We start from the raw sequence: 25,305 nt of genomic DNA on the forward strand, positions 1-25,305 counted from the left end.
AAGTACACTTAGGAGTCCCTGCCGCTGCTACTGTGTGATAAGACTCGATATCTCCGATAACTACCAAGTTAAGAAATTGGATAGTTTGGTTGATTAAGATAAAATCGTGGGGAAAAGTTGTTGAGTTAATCATCTGAGAATATAATAATTTCGCTGGAGATCGTTGAGGCAAGTGTAGTATCTTTCTGGCCCCGTTACCTAAACGGAGTCCGCCTTCTCGAGTTGTCCTAGCAGCTCTGCATATCGGGTATATATAAAACTGCGGCTGTGCAATGTGGTTTAATGTGACTAGTTTTTATTTTTTTCTTAGAATTTTTAACTTTTTTTGAAGAGATCTAATCTATTGTGGCTGATGGGGCTTCCAATTCTTCAGGGACTTGGGTAATAAATTTGGAGTCAAGAAGGGTGTTTCAAGTGCTTTTCAAGTAGAAAGAAGAATCAAACAAAAAGGTAATTAGAGATATTGTTTTTTAAATATATCGGGCCCGCCTTTACCTCGCTCTTTGTTCATATACATAACGGTGGCCCTCAAAGGCAGTGTGCCATATTAATTCTAGATTTTCAGAAGCGTCTACACGAGTAGTGCTTAGTGTACAGATGTCGTGTAATATCCACGAAATTGGTTATCTCACCGCATTCCTCGGACTTTAGTACTTGAAAAGCTCTGCATTAATTTACTGAGACTAGTAGAATATGCAGGACAAACATAGACACACTTTGCTCATATGTTAAAGTCTCTTTTTCTTTGACTTTTTGCTTCTGCGAAAAATACTTTCATTTTGACATGATCTCAAAATTCAAAAGCATCCTGACCATGTGTGAATATTCTGTAATGAAAATTGAAATTCGCTAATCATCTGGTATTGTTTTCAGATACAATATTATTTTTTTAATCACGGGTGGCCATCGGTTACAGTATATTTTGAATTACTTCCTTGCTTTTTTCGACGGTAAACTTTTGCATCTTAGAGGCCTTTTGGCTTCCGTTCTGTAGAGTTGATAAGAAAAATTTGTGGACTCCTTTTTTTCTTTTCCAAAGTAATTTGTCTCTCTCTTTCTCAATTGATATCAAGGACATTTGTATGTGCCAAATTTAAATAAGCGCTCAAATTTCAAATATTTGTCGCTTGCCTTTTATCTTATGAGAATTACTACTTTGTTTCTTAATTTCATTCTTATAATAGTCTTTTTCATTTAATTCTTGAAGTGAAGAGGAAGACATTCAAGTTGCATATTATTGAAAAGCGTAAGTCATCGATACAAAGTAAATAATCCCTCATTTTTCTACAAGAAATTTTTCAAGCCTAAACTTCAATTTTGTCTTCTAATCTGTTAAAGCAAAAGTTGCAGAGGAACATTCACATTTTAGAGGCATGAATGTGTTTGGGAAAAGTTTTGGCTATGAAAGTTTTTCAAGCGAACATGATGAACCATATACTCTATCCACTTCTTTGTGTTAGATATTTTAGACATTCCATGGACTTAAATGCCACCTGAAAGCTAATAAACTTGTTGTGCCAGTGCTATATTTAGAGTAGGGCCTATTCAGACTAAAGCTATTTGTAAGTTAAAAAATAAAAAGCATCGGATTGCTTGTGGCTAGGTAATTACTCGATTCTAATTACTACCAACATGCATTAACTTTATTCTTTGGAGATGATACAATAAGAATAATACATCAGATCACATGAGGGTTATCTTTGAGATTGTCTGCCCTAAGGAAAAAAGACTTAATTTGCCACATACCATTTAGCTTATGAGATCAGAGAATTATAGGGGGTTAATCATTGATGTCCATGTGGAATATAGGGTTAGAACATAATTTTTACAGTTTCCACCAACTTGCAATACTATAACTCAGCAGCCATCATCATCTTACTCATCTCTTCCCTCTCCCATCATACTTTATGCCGGATACCTTTTTGATGGAATGAGACACATCTACAACCATTTTCTTTAAGTGTTTATTGAATTTTTAGATGACCAGTTGGCACAATTGAAAGTGTTTTCTAATTTTTTTCTGGAAGTAGTTTTTATCTTTGCTTGAGTCGTTCTATGGTAAGAGCTTTTTCAAATTTTTGAAATGTAAGTTCGGTAGTTCTGTTTCCTGATCCTTTTTTATTTTTCTACACAATTTTTGGACTGTCAGGAAAAAGAAATTTCTTTTGATAGTTAGAAATTTCTTTTTCCTTGGAAACTTTTTTAACGCTAAGCTCCTGCCAAGAACAACATTGGTGTCACTTGTACTTATGGACTCAAAATTACCAAACTTGTAGTTTGAGGATCACCACTAGAGCAACCCTCTCTCGCGCACAATTGAATTTTTTCTCCCCTGTTGTTCTTAAAAATCCTGCATTTCTTTCAAATGCGTGTAAGTACATGTTGTTATTCTTTTTTCCCCTAAAGAAATGTGCAGATCAGATAAAACAAGCAGTTGTAGCGGAATTTGAAAAAGCTAAGTGTCTGCTTTCAAATAGGTAGCTAATTTATCCATATGCTTCCTAACTCTGGTATAGGAATGTTTATAACTGAGAATTGACATTCTATTTGACTCATATTTTCTTGTGTTATAAGATTACCGCCCTATGAAATGTTGGAATAGATTTTATGTATGATTTACCATGATAAAAGACTTTATGCTCCTGCCACTATACTTCTAAGAAATTTATACTTGATTTGTCTTTATTTAAGTATTCTTAAAAAGAAAATCCTTTTTCAGAATAGATAGAAAGGGTTTAAAAAAAAACAAACACATTGATCTGCTATGGTTTATCACTTTGCTTAATCGGATTATTGTCGCCCTGTAGGTAAAGGATTTCTGGTAGGAAAAGTTTTTCTAGGAGAAAATTGAGGCCTATTCAAATCACCAAGTTGAAGTCTAATATTACTATAACCACCATCATGTTCAACATAATACTAGCCAGCTAATTTGCAAACTCTTGTTTGTTGATTATGGCTCCAAACTATTTGAAAGTGATTGAGATAGCAATGCTGGATATTTTGATTATGTCCTAGAATAATTAGATTTGTTACAATATAATTAGTTGTCAAATGTATTCTTGTCTTGGTGTTTGTTTTGCATCTTAACTTGTGTTAGCCAAATTAGGTGTCTCTATTCTTTGGAAGAACCATTGTTTGTGCTGCTTTTCCTAATGCTTCTTATAGTCAGGTGATTACGTGATTTAAACTTGAGGCAATTGCCTCATCTATACTATCTGTGATGAAAGTGTAGTTGTCGGGGTACATCCATGGTGCTGATGTATGTTATTGAAAAAGAATTTGAAAGATGAAGTTTCTAGAGGCAATTTCTAGACTAACTTGAGGAACTAATTTCTTTTTTGTCCTGAGTGGTAAAATGCGGATTTAGTAACTTAGTCAATTTTAGCTTCTCTTATCGTTTCTCTTAATTGTCGGGACAGGATGAATGAAAGGTGAGCAATTTGTAAATTTTGTTTAAATGAGCATTTCTCTTTATATTTTAGATTTCATCTATTTGACACACTGTATTTGTTATTATTTCAGGTCGCTTACTTAATGATGCTGAAAATGTTAGCATGTGGAAGATTTTACGATACAATGAAGATTTGCAGAAATTGTTTGAGGACTATAACATCAAGTATTTTGTTTTATTTTGGGTTCCGATAGGATAGTTGTATGATATTAGTTATTTAGATTCACATAAATGTATTATTTTTATGGTGCATACATTAATTTAGAATTAGTACTTGATTTTTTCTAGTTTTAATTAAAATATATTTATGTTTTTGTGAATTAATAGTAGTATATTTTATTGATTATTTGCAATTTTGTTTAAAGTTCTAACGCTGGTAATAGCAAAGATTGTTAAATTGTACCCTTTCATTGCACTAGAAAGGTTTATTTCTTCACTAACAATTTAATTGGATTTCTATTGAAAATAAAAATAGACGTTAAAAGTATAATACTAAGTCATTTGAGAAGAAATTTGCATGCCTGACTTTACAATTGACTTCTCTATACACATAAGCATGCTGATTTAGCAGTAATTTAATTGGATTTTGTTTGCAATAAAAATAGACGCTAAAGGAGGAAATAGTAAAGCAATTTTCAGAAATGGGTTTAGCGGCTATTATTATTGCCACTAAATAATTACCGTTAAATTTATAACTTTTAGTGGCATTAAAATCTATTCTATTACCAACACTATGTGAATGGCGCTAAAACCTTTAGCGGACCCCTGAAACACCGGACAAAGATTACTATTGGCCAGTAAATATGCTTCAGCGGCAATTCTATTTGCCACTAAACGTCTTTTTTTTTGCCACTAAAGAGCCCATTTTGTTGTAGTGGCTGCGGCTACATATTCCGGCTCAGCCTGTTGAGAGAGCCACTGAATCTTTGCTTCCTTGTGCCCCAAGAGATAAGAATGAGCCTAAGAAGTGAGCCCGATTCCAGGGAAGTGCTTTTCCTTGTCACAAGATGATACTGCATAATCTGATCAGCATATCCAATTCAAGATGTAAAAAACTGTCACCTGATGGATAAATACGCACCAGGTCTTTGTGTTCCTTGAGATATCTCAGGTATTCTTGTGGCGAGCCTTCAAGTGAGATTCCTTTGGGATTTGATTTTTGAAAACCTCGCCCACAGCCCCAAACTAAAATCACATATCAGGTCTGTTGGCAGTGTGAGATAGAGGAGAGACCCAATCCTCTATACATGGTTTTGATTCACAAGGAGATCCAGTTTTATCCACGTCCAGTCGTTCATGGTGTGCGAGTAGCATATGTAGTGATCTATCACCTTTTGATGCTTCCATTCGTCAACCTCTTCAAGAGCCTTTTTTTTTTTCACGCCTGATATATTTTTACTGACAAATCGATTACCTTTTGGGGGACTGTTTTTTACTTGAAGGACAGAAGAAGTTCAGTTCCCCCATCATGCTCATTTCAAATTCACTTTCCATTTGGTTTTGCAATTTCTTCACACTAGAGAATCAGGCTGTTTGCTCCAAAAAATAATATTCTTCAACATTAGACTGAACAAATGAGCAGGCTTCCTTACCTTCGTTTCATATAGAAAAGAGTGTTGTCAAATTTTTCCCTCGTTTTAAAACATTTTCCAAGCAGGAACTTGACAACCTTCATACCAAGCTCGAGGAGCCTGCTTCAGCCCGTACAAAGCTTTGTCCAGTTTTGAACACATTATTCAGGGGTGTTCGATGCATTTCAAGCCCTGGGGTTTCTTCACATAGAACTTCTTCCTTAAGAAGTCCAGTTCAAGAGATGCACTCTTGATATCCATCTTGGAACAAGGTGTGAATTTCCATGTGAGATGCAAATGCGATCAGAATTCCTAATAGCTTCCACGCGAGGCCACTGGAGCAAAACATTTCTATCAGAGTCAATCCCTTCCTCCTGATTGTAAGCATTGGACCACTAGAGCCTGGCTCTTGTTTCCTGCCGTATGGTAATTCATTGTTCACTAGCTTGTTTCTGGACCAAATACCCACCTGGTTCCTACAATGGTTCGATATAACTGGGGTAGGTACCAGGGTGACACAACTTGTTTCTGCTTCAACACTGATGTAGCTCGTCTTGCATGGCTATGATCTAAATCTGCATCTTTCAAGGCTCCTTGATACTTTTTGGATGCCTATCTGGGCGACGAGGAAAGGCTGAGAGACAAGTGAATTTCTGGGCTTTTGACCTTGGTTTGGTACTCCGGAATCTAGGAGGTAGTAATATATGTTTGTCCATTGGCATCAGAGCTTTTGGCGTCTCCAGTTAGACGCCTTGATGTTTATTCTGAGAGGAGGAGGGTATGTTTGGCTGATTTTCTCTTGTCCTTTCTCTCAGGTGCTAGTGGAGTTCCCTATAACAGCAATCATACCACTCTTTCTTCAGCTTCAGTTGTGTGAAATTGCATAGTGTTTGGTTCTATTGAAGATGATTCGCAGCATTGTCTTTCATTTGGCTCCTTTTCTGACTCATCATTTATCTGCCTTTCCATTTTCATGTTAATGAACTTCACAGGAACTAGTTAAGGGTTCTCCATCTTGATCTTGCTCAGCGATCTTCTTACAGGATGGATAATTAAATCATCAAAAAATAACATGGACACCTTTTCGCTTCAAACATTGAGTCCACTTATTGTATATCTTATAATGCCTTGCTTTAAGAAGAGTAGCCCAGAAATATTTCCTTCGTCACTTTCTTGCAATCGAATTTACCAAGCTGATCCTTTCCATTGTTGGAACATAGCACTTACACCCAAATTGTTTCTTAGGTGAGTCAGCTTGGGTTTCCTTCCATTCAACAATTCAACGGGGGTTTTTGTTCAGAAGTGATCTGGATCATGCAACCTGTTCACACAGTAGCAGGTCAAGTCTGTTGACAACTTCAGTCCAGAGTTCTTTGCCAATTCTACGTGATCAGCCATTGTTCTTGCCATTTCTTCCAGAGTTCTGTTTTTCCTTTCTACTACTCCATTTTGCTTTGGAGTCTGGGAGCTAAAAAGTTGGAGTGAGTCATTTCATTGTTAGAATTCATCAAATTATGACATTGTTCAAATTTCTGTCCCATTGATCGGATCTAATTGTATGCGACTCTAGACTCCATTCTTCACTTTGGATTTTCTTCACAAAGGCCACAAAAAACCTCAACAATTTCATTCTTTGGTTCTGAGAAACAGGAGTCCATGTGAATCTGGAGTAGCTCGTCACAATAATGAAAATGTATCTTTTTCCTCATGCTGCTTGCACTCTCATAGGGTTCCACAGAGACTCCATATGGCAGAAAGCTCTAAGTTTGGCAGGTGCTCACATCTTCTTTTAGGACTTAACAGGGAGGGACTTCACATTGTTTTCCTCTTTACGCACAAGCATCACAGACTTTTGCATGCTTGAGATTGTGACATAGGCAGACCAGTGGACCAGGTCCGTCTTGAATTAGTTTGTTCAGAAGGAAAAACTTGCATGGCCCAGTCGTTCTGTGTCCATAGTTTTACCATCGATTCTATCAACAGCTTTCAGACAACTCAGCATCCACCACTCGTGTAAGGACTCGAAATCAGCAACAATTAGATGTTCTTGTTATCTTTTGGCGCACAAGTACTATTTCACCGGGTCACAAGATCGAGTGACTGGTACATATTTTTAGATAAGAATTCCACCTTATTTCCTTTAATCACAGGACTTGAGAGACACTCAAGGAGAACTGTACTTAAAGCCCGTAATAGTACACATTTTCAATAGATGATGAGGTGCACTTTCCAACTTTTCACTCCAAGAATGTACCACTTTTTTCATTTTCCAAAGGATACATTCCCTCCTTGCAGGGCTTTTTTTTAGTGAAAGGAAAATCCGTGGTGTTCCTCAGGGTCATGTGCTTTTGAACACCCACTATCCGATGAACCATTGTTGATCCGTTCCTTTCATTGTTCCCTGCACAAGAGCATTAAGAGAGTTAGTTTTAGGAACCCACAGCAAGTTTTGCGGTCCCTTGTAGTAGATAAGAGTGGATGAACTAAGAGTTCTCTTGGTCCTGCTAGGTAATTGTTGCAATTTTTGCTGAGTGGTACCTAGTCCCTCTTTTGCAGGTCACACTTTTTTCAGCAAACAACTTGATTTTTACTTATTATTAATTCGGATCTTCTCTGGCGCCTTGGACCATCTTCCTTGAAGTGCCAGTGTTCCCACATTGGGTACAAGGCCATTATCAGAGACATTGACGCGTACTTGCTGATGAGGTAGTAGGAGTTTTCTTCCCTTGGCGAACCCTTTCCCTACCTGTTTTCACAATCATTAGTGTGCAATCAGTGGTGGCTGTCCTGTAGCGACCAGGTCCATCTTTAAAGCTTTTTTCAAAGAGTCATCTCTTACTCTTTCCAGTACTTTTGCATGGAGTTGCTCGTTCTTTCTTCAATTCCAACACACTCTATCCCTAGATCTCACTAGGTTTCAAGCTGTATTTCAAGCTATTATGTTCCTCAGTACCTGGACTATCTCCTTCCCTTAATCCAGAATTCTTCAGCTTTTTGACTTGAGTCCATGAGGTTTCACTATTGTTTTCCCTTTGGGTCCTGTAATTTTTGCCAATAAGATCACCTCCTTTTCTTCTCTAAGAATTACAAATGATTCTTCTTCGGGATGGTCCAGTAACTATAGCCACTAAGGGTTATCTCTAGTTTGTTTTCTGATTCTTTCTGAATTTCTAAGGCCAAGAATCCTATCCTTCCATTACGACGTATTGAAAGCCCGAATTCTCTTCTCTTAAATCGTAGACAACATAGTAGAGTATTAACATATAAAAAAAAAAAATAAAAAAAAAAAAAAAAAAAAAAAAAAAAGAGAGAGAGAAAGAACTTAAGACGAAAGAATAGCTTATTAAAGCAACAAGATTATATAATATACGTCGTTTATATAAGTTTTATTAGTTAACATTGTTGAGTAATATGTATTCTAATCTCCATTTATCACTTGAAATATGATTTGGTGCTTGTACAATTTGCGTAATGTGTGTACACAGGAAGTCGCCACTTTAATTTTCACTAACAAAAGTCACCACTGCCTGAAACTTCCTAGCAATTGTTCACTTCCAAAGAAACCAAGTCTTAGAAAATGACAGCTTACCAAATGCTCCAATTGCATTATCTACTTCACAAAACCAGCCAAGGGCCCAAGCATGGCTGTTTCTTAGCATGTGTATTTAAAAGGAAGCTCTGTTATAGGAGGAAAAAAACACAAGTAGAGAGATAGAATTATGACACCACTACCTCTTCTCCTGTTTTCTTGGTTTCTTTTGTGTCTTTCTTTGTCTTTAGGAATCTCAGAACAGAGGTCTACTTACATTGTCCATTTGGACAAGTCTTTTATGCCTAAAATCTTTGCTACTGACCAAAACTGGCATTCCTCCATTATTGATACCATCAAGATTGAGGTTCCCACTATACAAAATGGCCACCATCCAGTTCCAAAGCTTCTTTATTCTTATGACAATGTCATTCATGGATTCAGTGCTGTTTTGTCTAAAGATGAACTTGAAGCTCTCAAGAAGTCACCAGGTTTTCTTTCAGTTTACAAAGACAGGACTGTTGAAGCTCACACCACACATACCTCTGAGTTTCTTAAGCTCAATCCTGCTTCTGGTCTATGGCCAGCTTCTGGTTTTGGTCAAGATGTTATCATTGGTGTACTTGACTCTGGTATCTGGCCAGAATCTGCCAGTTTCAGGGATGATGGATTGTCTGAAATTCCCAAAAAGTGGAAGGGAATGTGCAAGCCAGGAACAGAGTTCAATTCCTCATTGTGCAACAGGAAACTCATTGGCGCTAATTATTTCAATAAGGGGATTTTGGCTGATGATCCTAGTGTAAATATTTCCATGAATTCTGCAAGGGATACTAGAGGTCATGGCACCCATGTTGCCTCCACTGCTGCTGGTAGTTTTGCTAAAGGAGCTTCATATTTTGGATATGCTCCTGGGACAGCAAGAGGTATCGCGCCACGAGCTAGGATAGCTGTGTATAAGTTTAGCTTTGAAGAAGGGACCTTTACTTCAGATTTAATTGCTGCTATGGATCAAGCTGTTGCAGATGGTGTTGATATACTGACAATTTCGTATGGGTATGTTAAAATTCCATTGTATGAAGATTCTATTGCAATAGCTTCTTTTGGTGCCATGATGAAGGGTGTCTTAGTCACTCGTTCAGCTGGAAATAGTGGTCCTGAAATGGGAGATTTAAACAATGGAGTCCCGTGGATCTTTACCGTGGCATCATGCAGTACTGACCGATCATTTTCAGGGACTTTAACTCTTGGGAACGGCTTAAAGATTACTGGATTTAGCTTGTTTCCAGTGAGAACCATGATCAAAGATTTTCCTGTGCTTTACAACGAAAGTATATCTCCTTGTGATTCATCTGACCGATTATCCCAAGTCCCTAATGCTAGACGTAGCATCATGATTTGTTATAGCGTTGCAGTAGAAGTAGAGGAACAAATGGCGGCCATCTCAGAGTCAAAATTTGGAGGAGCCATCTATATATCTGATGATCCAGATGCATTGATATCCAATTTTTTTCCAAACCCTGGAGTTGTCATTAGCATCAAGGAAGGGAAGCAGGTGATCGACTATGCATTAAAAGGTGTAAAACCTAAAGCCAGCATCAGTTTCCAGGAAACACGCACGGATGTAAAGCCTGCTCCAGTTGTTTCTGCATTTTCCTCTAGAGGCCCTTCTAGAAGCTATCTGCGAGTTGCAAAGCCTGATATTATAGCACCAGGAGAGTTGATTTTAGCAGCCTGGCCATCGAACGTTTCAGCTGCAGTTATTGGTGTCAATACATTTTTGGATAGTGATTACCGTCTTCTATCAGGCACTTCCATGGCTGCTCCTCATATTGCTGGAATTGCTGCAATGCTAAAAGGGGCACACCCCGAATGGAGTCCTTCCGCTATTCGATCTGCCATGATGACCACTGCCAACCCTTTGGATAATACTGAAAAACCCGTTAAAACAGCGGATGATAACAAGGATGCTACATCATTAGCCATGGGATCCGGACTCATTGATCCAAACCGTGCAGTTGATCCAGGCCTAATATATGATGCCACTCCACAAGACTATGTGAACCTTCTCTGCTCAATGAATTTGACAGTTGAACAGTTCAAAACAATTGCTAGATCATCAGCTAAGCACAACTGCTCAAATCCATCTGATGATATAAATTACCCATCATTTATTGCTCTCTTTAGCCCATACGGGAACTACACTTGGTTGGAGCAGAAATTCAAGAGGACAGTCACAAATGTTGGAGCTGGTGCAGCTACGTATAAGGTAAAAGTGAAAGCACCGAAAAACTCTACAATTTCTGTCACTCCGCGGACCTTGGTGTTTGATAAGAAATATCAGAAGCAGGAGTACACTCTGACCATACGTTACAAGGGCATTGTGGAAGATCAAGCACAATCTGGTTCAATCACTTGGGTGGAAGAGAATGGTCATCACAGAGTAAGAAGTCCTATAGTAGTAGCTCCAGAGATTGATGCCTGGACCTGAAATGCTGCAGTTGACAAAACTGTTGCATTTGTAAATTTGAAACTCTCTAAGAGAGTTATGTTAAAGTAGCAGGAAATATGCTGGCAAAGCACATGTAATAACATTTTTTGGTTATCAGTTAAGCATAATTTTGTTGCTCTTTAACATTTTGTTGCTACATAGAACTAAAGTCATTAGATGTTTTATTGCAGTACACCATGAAGCAGCATATCCATTTATTAACCTCTCAGGAGAATCTATGCTGCATAAAAAATGCAGTTGCTAGTAATTCTTAAACCGTTTGTTGTAATGAGCTCCAGGATAGGGAACAAAGTGTTTAACTGATAAAGAAAAGGAAAGAGCCTTTTGAAGAAGAGTTGTATGATTTCTAAACAGAAAGTAACACGAATAAAATAAGATGGAATACATTAGGGGAATACGACATCTGTAAGTTTGTCAACTTGATCAGAATGAGTTGAAGCAACTAGAAACAAGGCAGCAAATATCTAAGTATATGAAGTTAACCAACCAATTATATTACATGAGCAGATAAGCTTAACCCCAGAGCAGAAATTTCTCTATATTATTTCTACGCACAGATTTTAAACAGAGATCATCACTATATTGGCAATAGTAAGCAACATTCATTCTGTAGGCAGATACCCATGTATAAGTTTTGCCTTGACAACAACAAATTTTTGCATAACAAAACTTTTACTGATTAAGTTACTTGATGGGAAAACAACATCTTGAAATATCTATCTGTCACGACCCAAAATCCACTAAGGGTCGTGATGGCGCCGGACATCATTGTCAGGCAAGCCAACACTAAATACTAGTAACTTCTCTGTTTAGATATTTCTGAATTCACTCCTTTTATGCTTTTAAACAATAAAGAATAAATTTCACTGAATAAATAATGTTATCTTTAACAATTTCAAAATACTGACTAATCCCATAGACATCCCAGAACCCGGTGTCACAAGTGCATGAGCAATTACTAAGGAATCGAATAAAGTACAATAACTGTCCAGAATAAAAATTTGGACAGAAAATAAATATAATACGCTGAAAGAGACTATACTGGCTGCGGGGTCGCCTCGAGAAATGCAGCTCACCTAGTCCCCGTATCATGCATGCTGCTACGCCCAGTAGGCCGCTAGAAATACAGGTACCTGTGCAACAAAAATGCACAGCAAGTGTAGCATGAGTACGAAAACAACGTGTACTCAGTAAGTATCCTGTCTAATCTCGAAGAAGTAGAGACGAGAGGTCAACTTCGACACTTACTAGGGGTCCAATACTGATACGTCAGTGATACAATAAATCAAAGATTTTTATAAACATGATTGTAATTCAATAGAATGAAGCAAGTAAGCAATTATTTCTTTTATAGGAAATTCCCAAAATCCTTTTCATCATTTATATATTTATTCTCAAACCGGAAAGAAACAATATCACTTCAATAAATTTCAGGGCAAGCAATACAAGCATGCGCAAATCATGCCGAGGTCGTACAGCCCGATCCAACAATATTTAAACTGTGCACTGTCAGAGGGCCGAATGGCGCGAACCATAGATGCATCTATTACCCCGCTCGCGAATCATACATGCGACGCGGTCAAATATAAATAAACAATCACCCTGCTGCGAATCATACATGCGACGCAGGTACACATAGAAACACATATTCAAACAGACAATCAAGACATTCACCAAGGAAACAATTATTCAAGTAAAAGGCAAATTTCAATTTTAAAAATCAAGGAAACGATGACTAGTCTTTTAGATATTCATTTACACATTTGATATGTTTTAAGCACTTTTAAATTGACAACGGGATTTCAAATATTGCAAGTAAAGCATGTTTTTGGGTCCTAGACTGTTGGGATCGAAATAATATGGTGCATGCGGAAACTAACAATACAAAGCTTGGTGAACGATAAATCAGACGACAAAAGAAAAAATACTAAACTAAGCATAATAGTTTATAATGGTTTGGTCAATTGATCTACATATGATAAAACTAATATAAAAGAAGAAAAACTATCGAGAGAAAAATCTCCCCTAAACAAAATTCTTTAACGACTACATTGTGGATATTTTCTTTTGTTATTGTGAGAAGCAGAAATCCTTAATTTATAGATGTGCAAAACTTGTCTTCCAAGAAAAGGATAAGACATATTAAGGAGATTTAATCCTTTTAGGAGTCTTTTTTCATTCCTTCAAGAAAGAGAGTCCTAATAGATTAGAAATTCAGGGCAAAGTCCTAACAATCTCCCCCTTGGCCTGAATTTTCTTGACAAAGTTGATTCACCTTCTTTACATAATCTTCATCACTGCCGCTTGCCATGATTAAAAATCAGTATAGGTTGAAAATCTTGGTATTGGTTAAAAGAAGCCCAAGTATGGGTTAAAAGGAGCCCAAGTATGGGTTAAAAGGAGCCCGCGTGTTAAGAATAAACATGAGGTAAAAGAAGCTCATGCATTAAAAAGAAGCATGAGTTGAAACTAGCACTGGAACTCATGCGTTGCAAGTAGGCATGACTTAAAACTGGTATTGGTTAAAAGCGGCCAAAATATGGGTTAAAAAGAGAGATGAAGCAGCAGGCGTTTTGAATACAATTGTGATTGTAAATTTATCTCCACATGTAGCATCATATTCAAACCTTTTTTTTGAAAAATCTTCATTATCGTCTTGATCTAAACACGCATTGAATCTTTCATCAACCTCGTTCAACAGTTGACTCTGAATCATTGGCTCTGATACCACTTGTTGGGATCGAAATAACATGGTGCATGTGGAAACTAACAATACAAAGCTTGGTGGACGATAAATCAGACGACAAAGAGAAAAATATACTAAACTAAGCATAATAGTTTATAATGGTTTGGTCAATTGATCTACATATGATAAAACTAATATAAAAGAAGAAAAAATATCGAGAGAAAAATCTTCCCATAAACAAAATTCTTTAATGACTACATTGTGGATATTTTTTTTTGTTATTGTGAGAAGCAGAGATCTTTAATTAATAGATGTGCAAAACTTGTCTTCCAAGAAAAGGATAAGACATATTAAGGAGATTTAATCCTTTTAGGAGTCTTTTTCCATTCCTTCGAGAAAGAGAGTTCTAATAGATTAGAAATGGCAGAATGACCTAAATGGCACCTATACTTGTGCCACTTTGTCATGTCGGTCCCCCTACTTCACTTTTTTTTATCCAGACACTTTAACTTGTTCAAAATTAATATTTTAAACCCCTCCGACCGTTGACCGAGCATATGTGGCAACTTGATGACTGAGTTGTACAAAATGTGTATACTTCACGCGTATAAGGAGCGTGAATGTAAGAATTTATATTAAAAACTGATTAATAAAAATGAAGAAGACAAAAGAAATAAAAAACAAAAACATAGTAGTATGTTTCTTTCTAGTTTTCACCGAGACCCACCCTTTCCCCTGTTCTTTTTGTCTTTATCCCCTGCATTTCTCGTTCTTCCTCAGACCTAGTCCCAATTCTTTTTCTCTCCCTCCCCCCTCCCATTCTCGTTTTTCCCCATCCCTTGCCCCATTTCTTTTTCTTTTTCTTTGTTTCCCCTTCCTGTTCTTCCCCACCCCTGCTCCTTTTCTTCTTTTCTCCTTTTTAAATTTATAGATCTAATTTTTCTTTGTATGGTCTAGTTAATTATCTGTTTTCCATTATTTATTTGCTTTGTGAATATTTGTTTTTAGTGAAAAATAGTGTAATTTAAGTGATAGAAACTTTTAATTTTTATTACTCTTGTATGGTTGTTGTTATATAGGGACCCTTTTCTGGAAAGCAAACTCTTAACAGGGGAAGGAACGAGATTTAAAGCTAGTGAAATCGTGAATGAGTGAAGGAATGAAGATAGGGCGAAAATGGCGAGAAGAATAACGGAATTGGGTTGCTACTATGGTTGGCCAACTGTATTTTAGAGAGAAAAGAACATGGTGGAGATAAGGTATTCAGGTAGAGGTGGGATAAGGGTTCTTATGGAGGAATTGAGAATTGGAGAGTACTGTTCATGGTGTTATCTGGTGGCTAGATTCAGACAGTACAATAAGGAGAGGATGATGGTGGAGAAGAAAGAAAAATAAAGAAAAGGTTTAACAAAAAGAGGGAGGAAAGATAAAAAGTTTTTTTTTTCATGTAATTTTTTTTAAAAAATGCTGAAGTGGCATATCTTTATCTGACGTGGACTCTAGCACCATGCAATTGAGAGACACGCAGCGTCAGAATGGTTTAAAATATTGAGTTTGAATAAGTGCAAGTGCCTGGATGAAACTTTATTAATTATAGGGACCGGGATGACTAATGAGAACAAGTACAAGTATCTATTAGGCTATTCTGCCATTAGAAATTCAGGGCAAAGTCCTAACATAGACTACCCGGACTTAAGCATAATAGTAGCCACGCACAGACTCTCATCACCTCGTGCGTACGTAGCCCCCACAATTAGCAGCACATATTCAATTAATTCACCTATGGGGACAATTCCCTCTTACAAGGTTAGAAACGAGACTCACCTCACTCCGAAGCCTATATCCAAATAGAAGAACGCGCTCAAACCTCCAAATTGGAGCCGAACGATCCAAAATTATTCAAATGGGGTAAGAACTAGTCAAATCATGCTCAAAAGTTCATATTCTACTTATTAAACCAATTTCCCAACCCTAAATGCAAGGTTCCTAAAATTCATCCCCGGGCCCACGTGCCCGGATTCCGGAAATTATTTAAAGAAAGTTGTTATCCACAACCTAAGGATCTATAATATTATATTTTCTACTTCATTCCATAACAAATTTCGTGAAAATCTTGCTTTTATCAAAACCCTAGGTTTTACTCAATTCCTATGATTTTTACCAATTTTTGTGTGTTAATCTACCCAAAACCCAAGTATTAAACTCACATTGAGTAAAAATAACTAACCTCATAATGCTAGGTTGAAATACCCTCTATGAAAGCTCCCAAATCGCCCAAGTGTAGAAGTGAAATGAAACAAAATGGCCTAAGTCCCGTTTTTAAAAGCTGGACACAGGCCTCTGATGTCACATTTGCGACACCAGGTTCGCAAATGCGACAAAAGCCTCACAAATGCGAAGCCTGCTCCCCCTTGACATCGTCGCATTTGCGACAAGAGCTTCGCAAATGCGAAGATTCCATCGCAAATGCGACCCCCGACTGGACTGGCCCATTTCACAAATGCGAACCCTTCAGGCCTCGCAAAAGCGACTCATTTTTTGCAAATGCGAACCATCCCCTCAGTCGCCCAGGTTCGCAAATGCGAACAACACCTCGCAAATGCGATGACCGCATTTGCGACCAAAATATCGCAATTGCGATCATACCGGTACCAGCAAATCCCATTTCTTAGCAAAATGCTCCGAAGCTACTCTGAAACTCACCCGAGCCCCCAGGACTCCAAACCAACCACCCGCACAAGTCTAAAAATATAATATGAACTTGCTCAAGGCTTCAAATCGCATCAAACAACGCTAGAATCACAAATCACACTCCAAATCAAACTTGATGAACTTTAAAATTTCAAACTTCAACTTTCGATGCTTAAACCTATCAAATCACGTCCGATTGACCTCAAATTTTGCACACAAGTCGTATTCGACATTACGGACCTACTCCAACTTCTGGAATCGGAATCCGACCCCGATATCAAAAAGTCCACTCCCAATCAAACTTCTCAAAAACCTTCAAATTTCTATCTTTAGCCAAATGACTCCAAAATGACCCACGGACCTCCGAATTCACTTCCGATCGCGCTCCCAACACCAGTATCACCATATAGAGCTATTCCCAGACTCAAAATCCCAAACGGACATTGATAACACTGAAATGCACTTTAACCCAGACGCATGAAATTTTTCCAAAAATGCTAACTTCCACAATAGGTGCCGAAACGTTCCTCGGGTCTTCCAAAACCCAGTCCGGGCATACGCCCAAGTCCAAAATCATCATACAAACCTGCTGGAACCTTCGAATCCCGATTCCGAGGTCGTTTACTCAAAAATCCAATCTTAGTCAATTCTTTCAATTTAAAGTTTCCGAAATGAGAATTCTCTCTCCAAATCAACTCCGAACTTCCCGGAACTCAATTCCGACCACGCGTACAAGTCATAATACATAAAGTGAAGCTACTCAGGGCTTCAAACCGCTGAACGACGCGCTAGAGCTCAAAACGACCCGTCGGGTCGTTACATTCTCTCCCACTTAAACATACGTTCGTCCTCGAACGTGCTGAGAACAGCACCGGAGTTTTCCGAAATCACTGTTTAACACCTTGAGCACCTACTCGTGCTACCACAGCTCAGTTGAGCACATTAACTCGATCGAATCTGAAGATATTCTCTTTTATTCAAACAAATAAGCTTAGAACCCAATTCCAACATCCGAAATTCTCCGCCAGGCCTGCTTCCAATATATGAACACCGTATCAATCACTACACGAGGTACCAGAACATGACTGCATACCTTTGCTGAATTCTCACCATGCACACATCATTCACAGGACAATAATAACATTCTCTGATCATAATAACCAACATTCCTTAATTTGATGCTCACAACGCACCTCATGATATATATAAGTCTTGTTCCAACTCTCGCAATACCGCCACGACAGAAGAGACGTGTGGAAATCCATAACCAACTGCCAAGTCAACAAATCATTGAGGCTACTCTCCTGACAAGAACATTACCTCCTTCTGAACCAAATGAGGATCTTTGATCTTTAATATACTTTATACAATCTGATTGCGCTGATCCTATATCCAATAACCTTGTCTCACCCATTACAAACTGCTCAGGCAACAAGCCACCCCTGACATGACCAAAAGTCTCGTATGATGCCACAACGTGCCAATAGGCTACCAACTCGAACGTGATATATAAGGAAAATGAACTCTGGAAGGGACTACTCACATCACGCAACTAATATGGACTTCCCTTAGAAAATGGGAAACAAAACACACAGAATAGAATATAAGGGACTGTAATTATCATCACACTGTTGCGGCGTGCAACCCGATCCAAACAACATACTTATGGCGGCGTGCCACCCGATCCACACATAAAATTCACATAAGGAGGTACATATCGAGCTAAATTGCTCATTACAACACAATACCGAATTTCAGTCACAAGCACGCTAAGTGCATAATACCATCCCTGAGGGGACATATAGAGCCATAAGCTAACAAACTCGAGCACAGCTGAGGTGCGATACTGTCGCGCCCCCTTTTTCTCGCGAAATCGAGTTTATGACATTTGGAGGGACAACTCGTTCCTTTTGGGAACTGGGTTTGCATTTGAAGAGTCGCCACCTAATGATTAAGGTGCATTAGGACACCAATAGAGATTCAACTCTAAGCTTGTTTGAATAACCAGAGATTGGGTAAGGGATTGAAATTATCCTAAGGGAAGGTGTTAGGCACCCCTCAGGATCCACTAGTGTAGTTCCCGGCCAGACAGTTATTGTGAATTTGGGGTACAATTAACATGTAAGCAGATAAGGCTCAAGTAAGAGGGGATTTCAATACATAATGGTTTGAAAGTAAACAAATTTGAAAGAACAATCAAAGAGCTGATTTTTTAAATAAGGAGTTACAATGCTGAAAAAAGAATAAAGAATAAAGGAAAGGGGGGAGGGGTCCTAGGTTTATTAAAAATATGGATCACCCCACACAATGTCCGGTAATCACTCCTCAATGAGGCGCTACACGTGACATTATCGCGTGGTCATCATATCCATATCTACCCTTCCCACCCCGTTAAGGTATTAAAGCGCGAATTGGTCTCGATTACTTATTGCATGCTATTACCCGTCCCATTCCTATCAGTCCCGGAGGCATTTAGGACTACTAATCCTAAAAGGAAGGGGGTATTCGGCTTATTTGAAGTTTCAAAGGTAAAAATTCTAAGGCGACATACAAAACATATAAAGATTGCACGTTAAAGGGGGAAATACATAAGCATATAAGGCTCAAGTATACCCCCTCAAACAAAAGCACATACATAGCATGACTTGCACATACTTTTTAGGTCTGATTTAAAGCACACAAAGACGAGGGAAGTTAATTGCTGAGGCAACTTAGTTTATTACATAACTCAGATAAGAAGTCCGAATCAGGCCTGCCTGCAGGTTGTAGCAATTAACAAAGCGGATTTAGTTTTACAATTATTATCCTAAGGCTTGCGTGAGTGCTTAGAGGAGTCCTATAGGCATGATGTCTTTTCAATTCAGAAGGTGATGAGACAGTAAAAACTCGAAATAAATTGTTTGAAATCCTATAGGCACGCTTGCTAAACCTTGTTAAGTAAGGGGATTAGATTATTAAAAGAAGTTCAGAAGGGACAAAGTTAAATTAGACTAGTTACAGGTTCTGCAAGTGATAGTATCTACTATTACTAATTTTTAATCCCGATGAACAGGATATCTAATATTGAATGGGAATGAAACGAGTCTGATTTTATTTAAGAATCCATGCAGGCATGATTTCTATATGTTACTGATTTCGAAATTACGAATGTCATACTTATTTATAGCCGTTTAGAAACTAAAGCATGATATCTAAGTGGCATGCAGAATTCGAATACGACCTATAGGCAGGTTATCTAGGTGTGAAACTGAACAAGCAGGATTTAGTATAAGTCCTAGAGACATGATTTCTAATGTAGTTTGAAAGTGCAGAATTAAAAGAAGTCCTATAGACATGATTTCTAATGTAGTTTGAAAGTGCAGAATTAAAAAAAGTCCTATAGACATGATTTCTAATATAGTTTGAAAGTGCAGAATTAAAAGAAGTCCAATAGACATATTTTCTACCCTTGCATGCATAATTACCCAACCCTTTTCAATAGCCATCCCCAAATGTTCATTAAAAATTACTACAAACCAGGAATAAAAAATTACATCAGAAAAAGTACAAAGAAAAATGACAACGAGAGGAAGCCTGATTCTTGACTTCCTCTTTGAGTTATGAGATAAACCAACTCAAAGACCACTGATCCAAAGCCTTTCTCAGAGTTGAGTGTGTCAGAGTTCCCTAAGGGCCTCAATAGGACCCCGGGCAGTGCTCACACCCAAGTTTCATAACCAGAACAGGGACAAGTGTAGTGTGGAAGTGCCAGCCCTCATGTGTCCAAGTTCAGAGGGAGCTCATGGGTCCCAAGGCAAGGCTCACACGAGGGGGGCAGAACTTAAGTCTAAGAAGATAGTGCAAGTGCAGAAACAGAGTTCGAAGAGCTGAGGGAATAAAGGAGAGGGGCAAAGGGTGGTAGGGAAACAGTTACAGAGTTGATAACTTCATACAAGAAGGGTTCAGGGGTTGGGAATTGCAAAGAGCCTATGTACTTAAGCAAGGGTCAGCTTTGGGCATGCACATCAATAGAAGATGCTGGTATGCCTATAAGCCCACCAGAACACACAATACTAGAGAAAACATAGAGGTTATGATCCCAGGGGGATCAAGTTTGAGTCATGGACAGCAATGTTCAATACTGCCATGCCCCATACCAAACATAGATACCAAACACATTGGGGATAGGGATTTAAGGTTCACAAAACATTAATTCAGAACAGGAGAAAAGAAATTACAGCACGCTACATAAAGGTACTGAAATAGATACAAGCAGTAGGCAGACAAGAATGCAAGAACATTAAGTAACCATGTTGTTGTTGATGCTGTAAGCTTAATTAGAACATACCAGTTTAAAGAAGCAAAATGCAGTAAAGAAAGGTAGCAGGACTTCGAAATATAGCTTTGGCTTTCGTTCAGCTATACAGGCCACAGTACAAGTAGTAAAGCAAGAGAGAGCGTTTGAGTGTAAGTGTTAGTTCGGAATTAAGAGTGTTCGTGTGTTTGTGTTAATGAGAGAGCAAGGTACTTATAGTTTTGAAAACAGGTAGAAAATAAGGCAAGAATCATAGTTTAGCAGTAATTATGGAACGATGTGTACTTCCTTTAATTAAGGAGTTAAATTTAAACGGTAACATGCAAATACTTAATAAGGAAAGAAATCACATAAGGCTGAATATAACAAATAAGGAAATATTTTCAGCGTAGTACAAGTACACAATATGTAATAGAGACTAGGTTCATCAGATTCTGATCAAGGAAATGTCGGTAAGAATCAAATACCAATGTAACCAAGGTAAGGGAATTAATCAAATTGAGTAGAAAAGTAGGGATCGAAGGTTCAAAGGAAAGTGTTCAAATTAGACCAAGAAACAGGGAAATCAGTAAGGCGAAACAAGGAAAGAATCAATTACTTAACATACGAGTGCAATCAGAATTTCATAAGGGATGGTTTGAAATCATTCCGAAATTGAAGGTCATTTAAGAGGGGAATTCGGCATATAAATAGAGTGCATAAACATTAGGCATGCCAGGCCAAACTATGGCAAAGAGAAGCAGCATGCAATAACAATCACATAGTCAGTAGACAATGAACTATCAAAACATGGTAGTCACATAGATCAACTTCATTAACTTAGTAATAGAGAAAAGAGAGAGTATCAGAAGCATGCAAAGGGTCAAGTAAAAAGGCCCTTCTGAAAAAGTATAGTCGAGTTTCAATGATAGCAGGAAGTCAAAATCACATAAAGAAACAAATGCTGAAACAAAAAGATTTCAAATCCAGTCGAGCAACTTCAAACAGATGAGTTGCACAAGCAACTTCAGAAGCTCGAATAGGCCCCAAAGAAATTAGGGTTTTTGAAACCAATCGAACTCAAAGATGACGAACAAGTAAATCACACAACAAATAGTCTCAGAAACTCGAATGAACCCAAACTTAGGGTTTTCAACACCAATCGAGTCTAGGGATGAAAAATAAATAAATCAAACAAATATTAAAAAAAGTAGATTCAGAAACCTCAAAAGAAATTAAGGCTTTTAACATGGAAACTCCAGTAGAAGAATGACATAATGAAACACAGCAGAACATGTCAAAAATCAGAGAAAGCTTCGAAATAACTTAGCAAAAACCCTAATCGGAAAAGATAAGGGGTTTTGAAGGTAGAGTTTAGAAGAAACTTTGAGAAAAACGTTTAGCAGTTTCGAGCAAACACAGATCTAAAAGAAATCGGAAGAACCTTAAAGGTTAGGGTTTCAGAAGAACCCCAAGTGGTGAGAAAGGCTTTGAAAACCATCGATCTAAGCAGGAGAGTCAAGAATCAGACTCGAATAGCCATGGCTGGCTGGAGAAAGGTCAAAGACGACCGGAGAACAGTCATAAACTGAAAACGACCAAGGTCTGGACCAAACTTTTCCAGGATCTAGCCTTGAAACCATGATAACCGGGCATGTAGAAGCCATATGAGGTGGATACATGCCTCCGATGACCTTGGAAGCCATTGATTTGGGAGATTTTAGGGTTGTAGTTGAGGGCGGCGGCTAGGGTTTGAGAGGGGTCTGAGAGAGGATTGAGAGAGAAGGCGATTCAGAAGCGGCAGAGTGTATGAAATGGGGTTAGGGTTAGGGGTCGTTTGAATTAAAAATGTAAGGATTGTTGTTGGCCGTTGATATGAATGATCAACGGCATGGATTAAAGCGGGCGAGTGGGTGGGTTATGAAGGCGAGCTTGGGTCCGATTAAACGGAGATTGGGCCAGGGTAATTGGGCCTCTGATTGGGTTTAATTGGGGTGCCAAATCAAGCTAAAATTGAAATGAAAATGGGCTAACATTTAAATAGCCACTTTTCCCTATTTGATTTATAAAAAATAGTAAAATAATTTCTGAAAATAAATTAAAGGTACTAAAATGACTAATAACATAATTATCAAAAATACTGGACTTGATTTTTATAGATATAAACATAGCTAAATCTAAAAGAGGCTAATATTGCTTTTATATGAAATTTAGCTTTAAAAATACTAAATAAATTTGTAAAAATATGTAAAAAAAAATTATATTAGCTATATTTTAGCATAAATATGAGAATCCAATAAATTAATTACCAAAATGATAATTTTGGGAATAATTATTGGATTTTTCTAGATAAAATAGGGCAATAAATTGATTAAAAAAAATTAAAAATTAAGAAAAAATAGTAAAACATTTGGACATACTTATATATGCATGCACATGCTATTTTGAAAGTATTTTGCATATTAAAAATATATAGAAAAAATTGGGTATCAACACCAAGGTGTTTTCCAAGATTGATTTGAGGTCTGGCTACCATCAAGTGAAGATTAGGGCATCAGATTTCCATAAGGCAAATTGTCGGACTCGATATGGTCACTACAAGTTCTTGGTGATGCCGTTTGTCTTGACTAATTCCCTATCAACCTTTGTGGATTTGATAAACCAAGTGTTTAAGCCTTATCGGGATATCTTTGTGATCATCTTCCTTGATGATATTTTATTTTACTCCCGCAGTCGAGAGGAGCGTGAGCAGCACCTATAGATTGTACTTCAAACTTTTAACGATCGTTAGTTATATGCCAAATTTTCGAAGTGTGAGTTCTAGTTAGCCTCATTTTCCTTTTTGGGCATGTTCTGTCTTTTGAGGGTATCAAAGTGGATCCTCAGAAGATTGAGGCAATTCAGGATTGGCCTAGACCTACTTCAGCTATAGAGATTTGGAGCTTATTGGGCTTGGTGGGTTATTGGGCTTGGTGGGTTATTATCGCCACTTCATGGAGGGGTTTTCATCTATCTCAACCCCATTGACCAAGTTGACTTAGAAGGGTGCTCTTTTCAGATGGTCCAACGAGTGTGAGGTGAGCTTCCAGAAGCTAAAGATTGCCTTGACTACAACCCTAGTGTTGGTGTTGCCTACCAATTCGGGATCTTAAACTGTGTATTGTGCATCGTGTATTGGGCTTGGCGCGGTGTTGATGCAGGATGGTAGGGTGATTGACTAAGAATCTCGTCAGTTGAAGGTTCATGAGAAGAATTACCCTATGCACGATTTGTGGTTAGTAGCCATTGTTCACACACTGAAGATTTGGAGTCATTATCTATACGGTGTTCCATGTTAGGTCTATACTGACCATTGGAGTCTCCAAGACCTGTTCAAGCAAAAGGAACTTAATTTGCGACAACGAAGATGGTTAGAGTCACTAAAAGACTATGATATCGCCATATTATATCATCGGGGGAAGGCCAATGCAGTGGCCGATGCATTAAGTCAGAAAGTAGAGAGCATAGGCAGTTTGACATATTTATCGGCAGTAGAGAGGACACTAGCCATGGATGTTTAGGCTTTGGAAAATCGGTTCGTGAGGTTGGATGTTCAGGAGCCTAGCTGGGTTATCTCTTGCATTGTGGCACAATCATTATTGTTGGAGCGTATCAAGGCTCACCAGTTTGATGATCCTCACTTGTTGGTGTTAAAAGACACAGTGCAGCGGGGTGGTGCCAAGGAGTTTGTGATTGGAGATGATGGTGTTATGCGTCTTCAAGGCTGAATTTGTGTTCCAGACATTGATGGGTTGAGAGAGTTGATCACGGTTTGCGCTATTCCATTCACCCAGGTGTCACGAAGATGTACGGTGACCTGAAACAACACTATTGGTGGAAGAGGATGAAGAAAGATATTGAAAGTTATGTTTCTCGGTGTTTGAAATGTCAACAGGTGAAGTACGAGCATCAAAAATCGGGTGGGTTGAGCGGAAGTGGGAGCGCATCACTATGAATTTTGTGGTAGGCTTACCACGGACCTTGAGGAAATATGATGCTATTTGGGTTATTGTGGACTGGTTGACTACGTCTACACACTTCATTCTGGTAATGACATCCTATTGTTCGGAGTGGTTGACTTATATTTACATCCAGGATATTATCCGCCTGCATGGCGTGCCCATTTTCGTCATTTTTTACCAGGACACTCAGTTCACATCATATTTTTGGAGAGCTGTGTAGCATTAGTTGAGCATGCAGGTCGAGCTGAGTTCTGCATTTCATCCTCATATGGACGGACAGTCCTAGCGCACTATTCAAATTTTAGAGGACATGTTGCAGACATGCTTTATGAATTTTAGGGGCTTGTGGGACTAGTTTTTACCTCTAGCGGAGTTCGCCTGCAGCAAGAACAATCAGTCGAGCATCCAGATGACTCCGTACAAGGCCTTATATGCGAGGCATTGTCGTTCGCTGGTTGGTTGGTTTAAGCCCGGTGAGGCTAGATTATTAGGCACTAATTTGGTTCGTGATGCTTTAGAGAAGCTTAAGGTGATTCAGGCGCGACTTCGTATAGCTCAGTCCAGGCAAAAGGGGTATGCAGACCAAAAAGTTTG

General features: G+C 38.3%; 1 protein-coding gene across 1 annotated transcript; it reads left to right on the plus strand.

Annotated features, from left to right (window-relative positions):
• LOC109227371 (subtilisin-like protease SBT1.9) lies at nt 8,604–11,183 on the plus strand. Its single transcript, XM_019392509.1, has one exon. The coding sequence runs from the start codon at nt 8,742–8,744 to the stop codon at nt 11,037–11,039; it is 2,298 nt and encodes a 765-aa protein (XP_019248054.1). The 5' UTR covers nt 8,604–8,741; the 3' UTR covers nt 11,040–11,183.

Source organism: Nicotiana attenuata, chromosome 6, assembly GCF_001879085.1.
Source record: "Nicotiana attenuata strain UT chromosome 6, NIATTr2, whole genome shotgun sequence".
NCBI classification, from domain to species: domain Eukaryota; kingdom Viridiplantae; phylum Streptophyta; class Magnoliopsida; order Solanales; family Solanaceae; genus Nicotiana; species Nicotiana attenuata.

Coding starts and splice junctions, on each gene's coding strand:
- LOC109227371 (XM_019392509.1), top strand. CDS start 8,742: ATGACACCACTACCTCTTCTCCTGTTTTCTTGGTTTCTTTTGTGTCTT.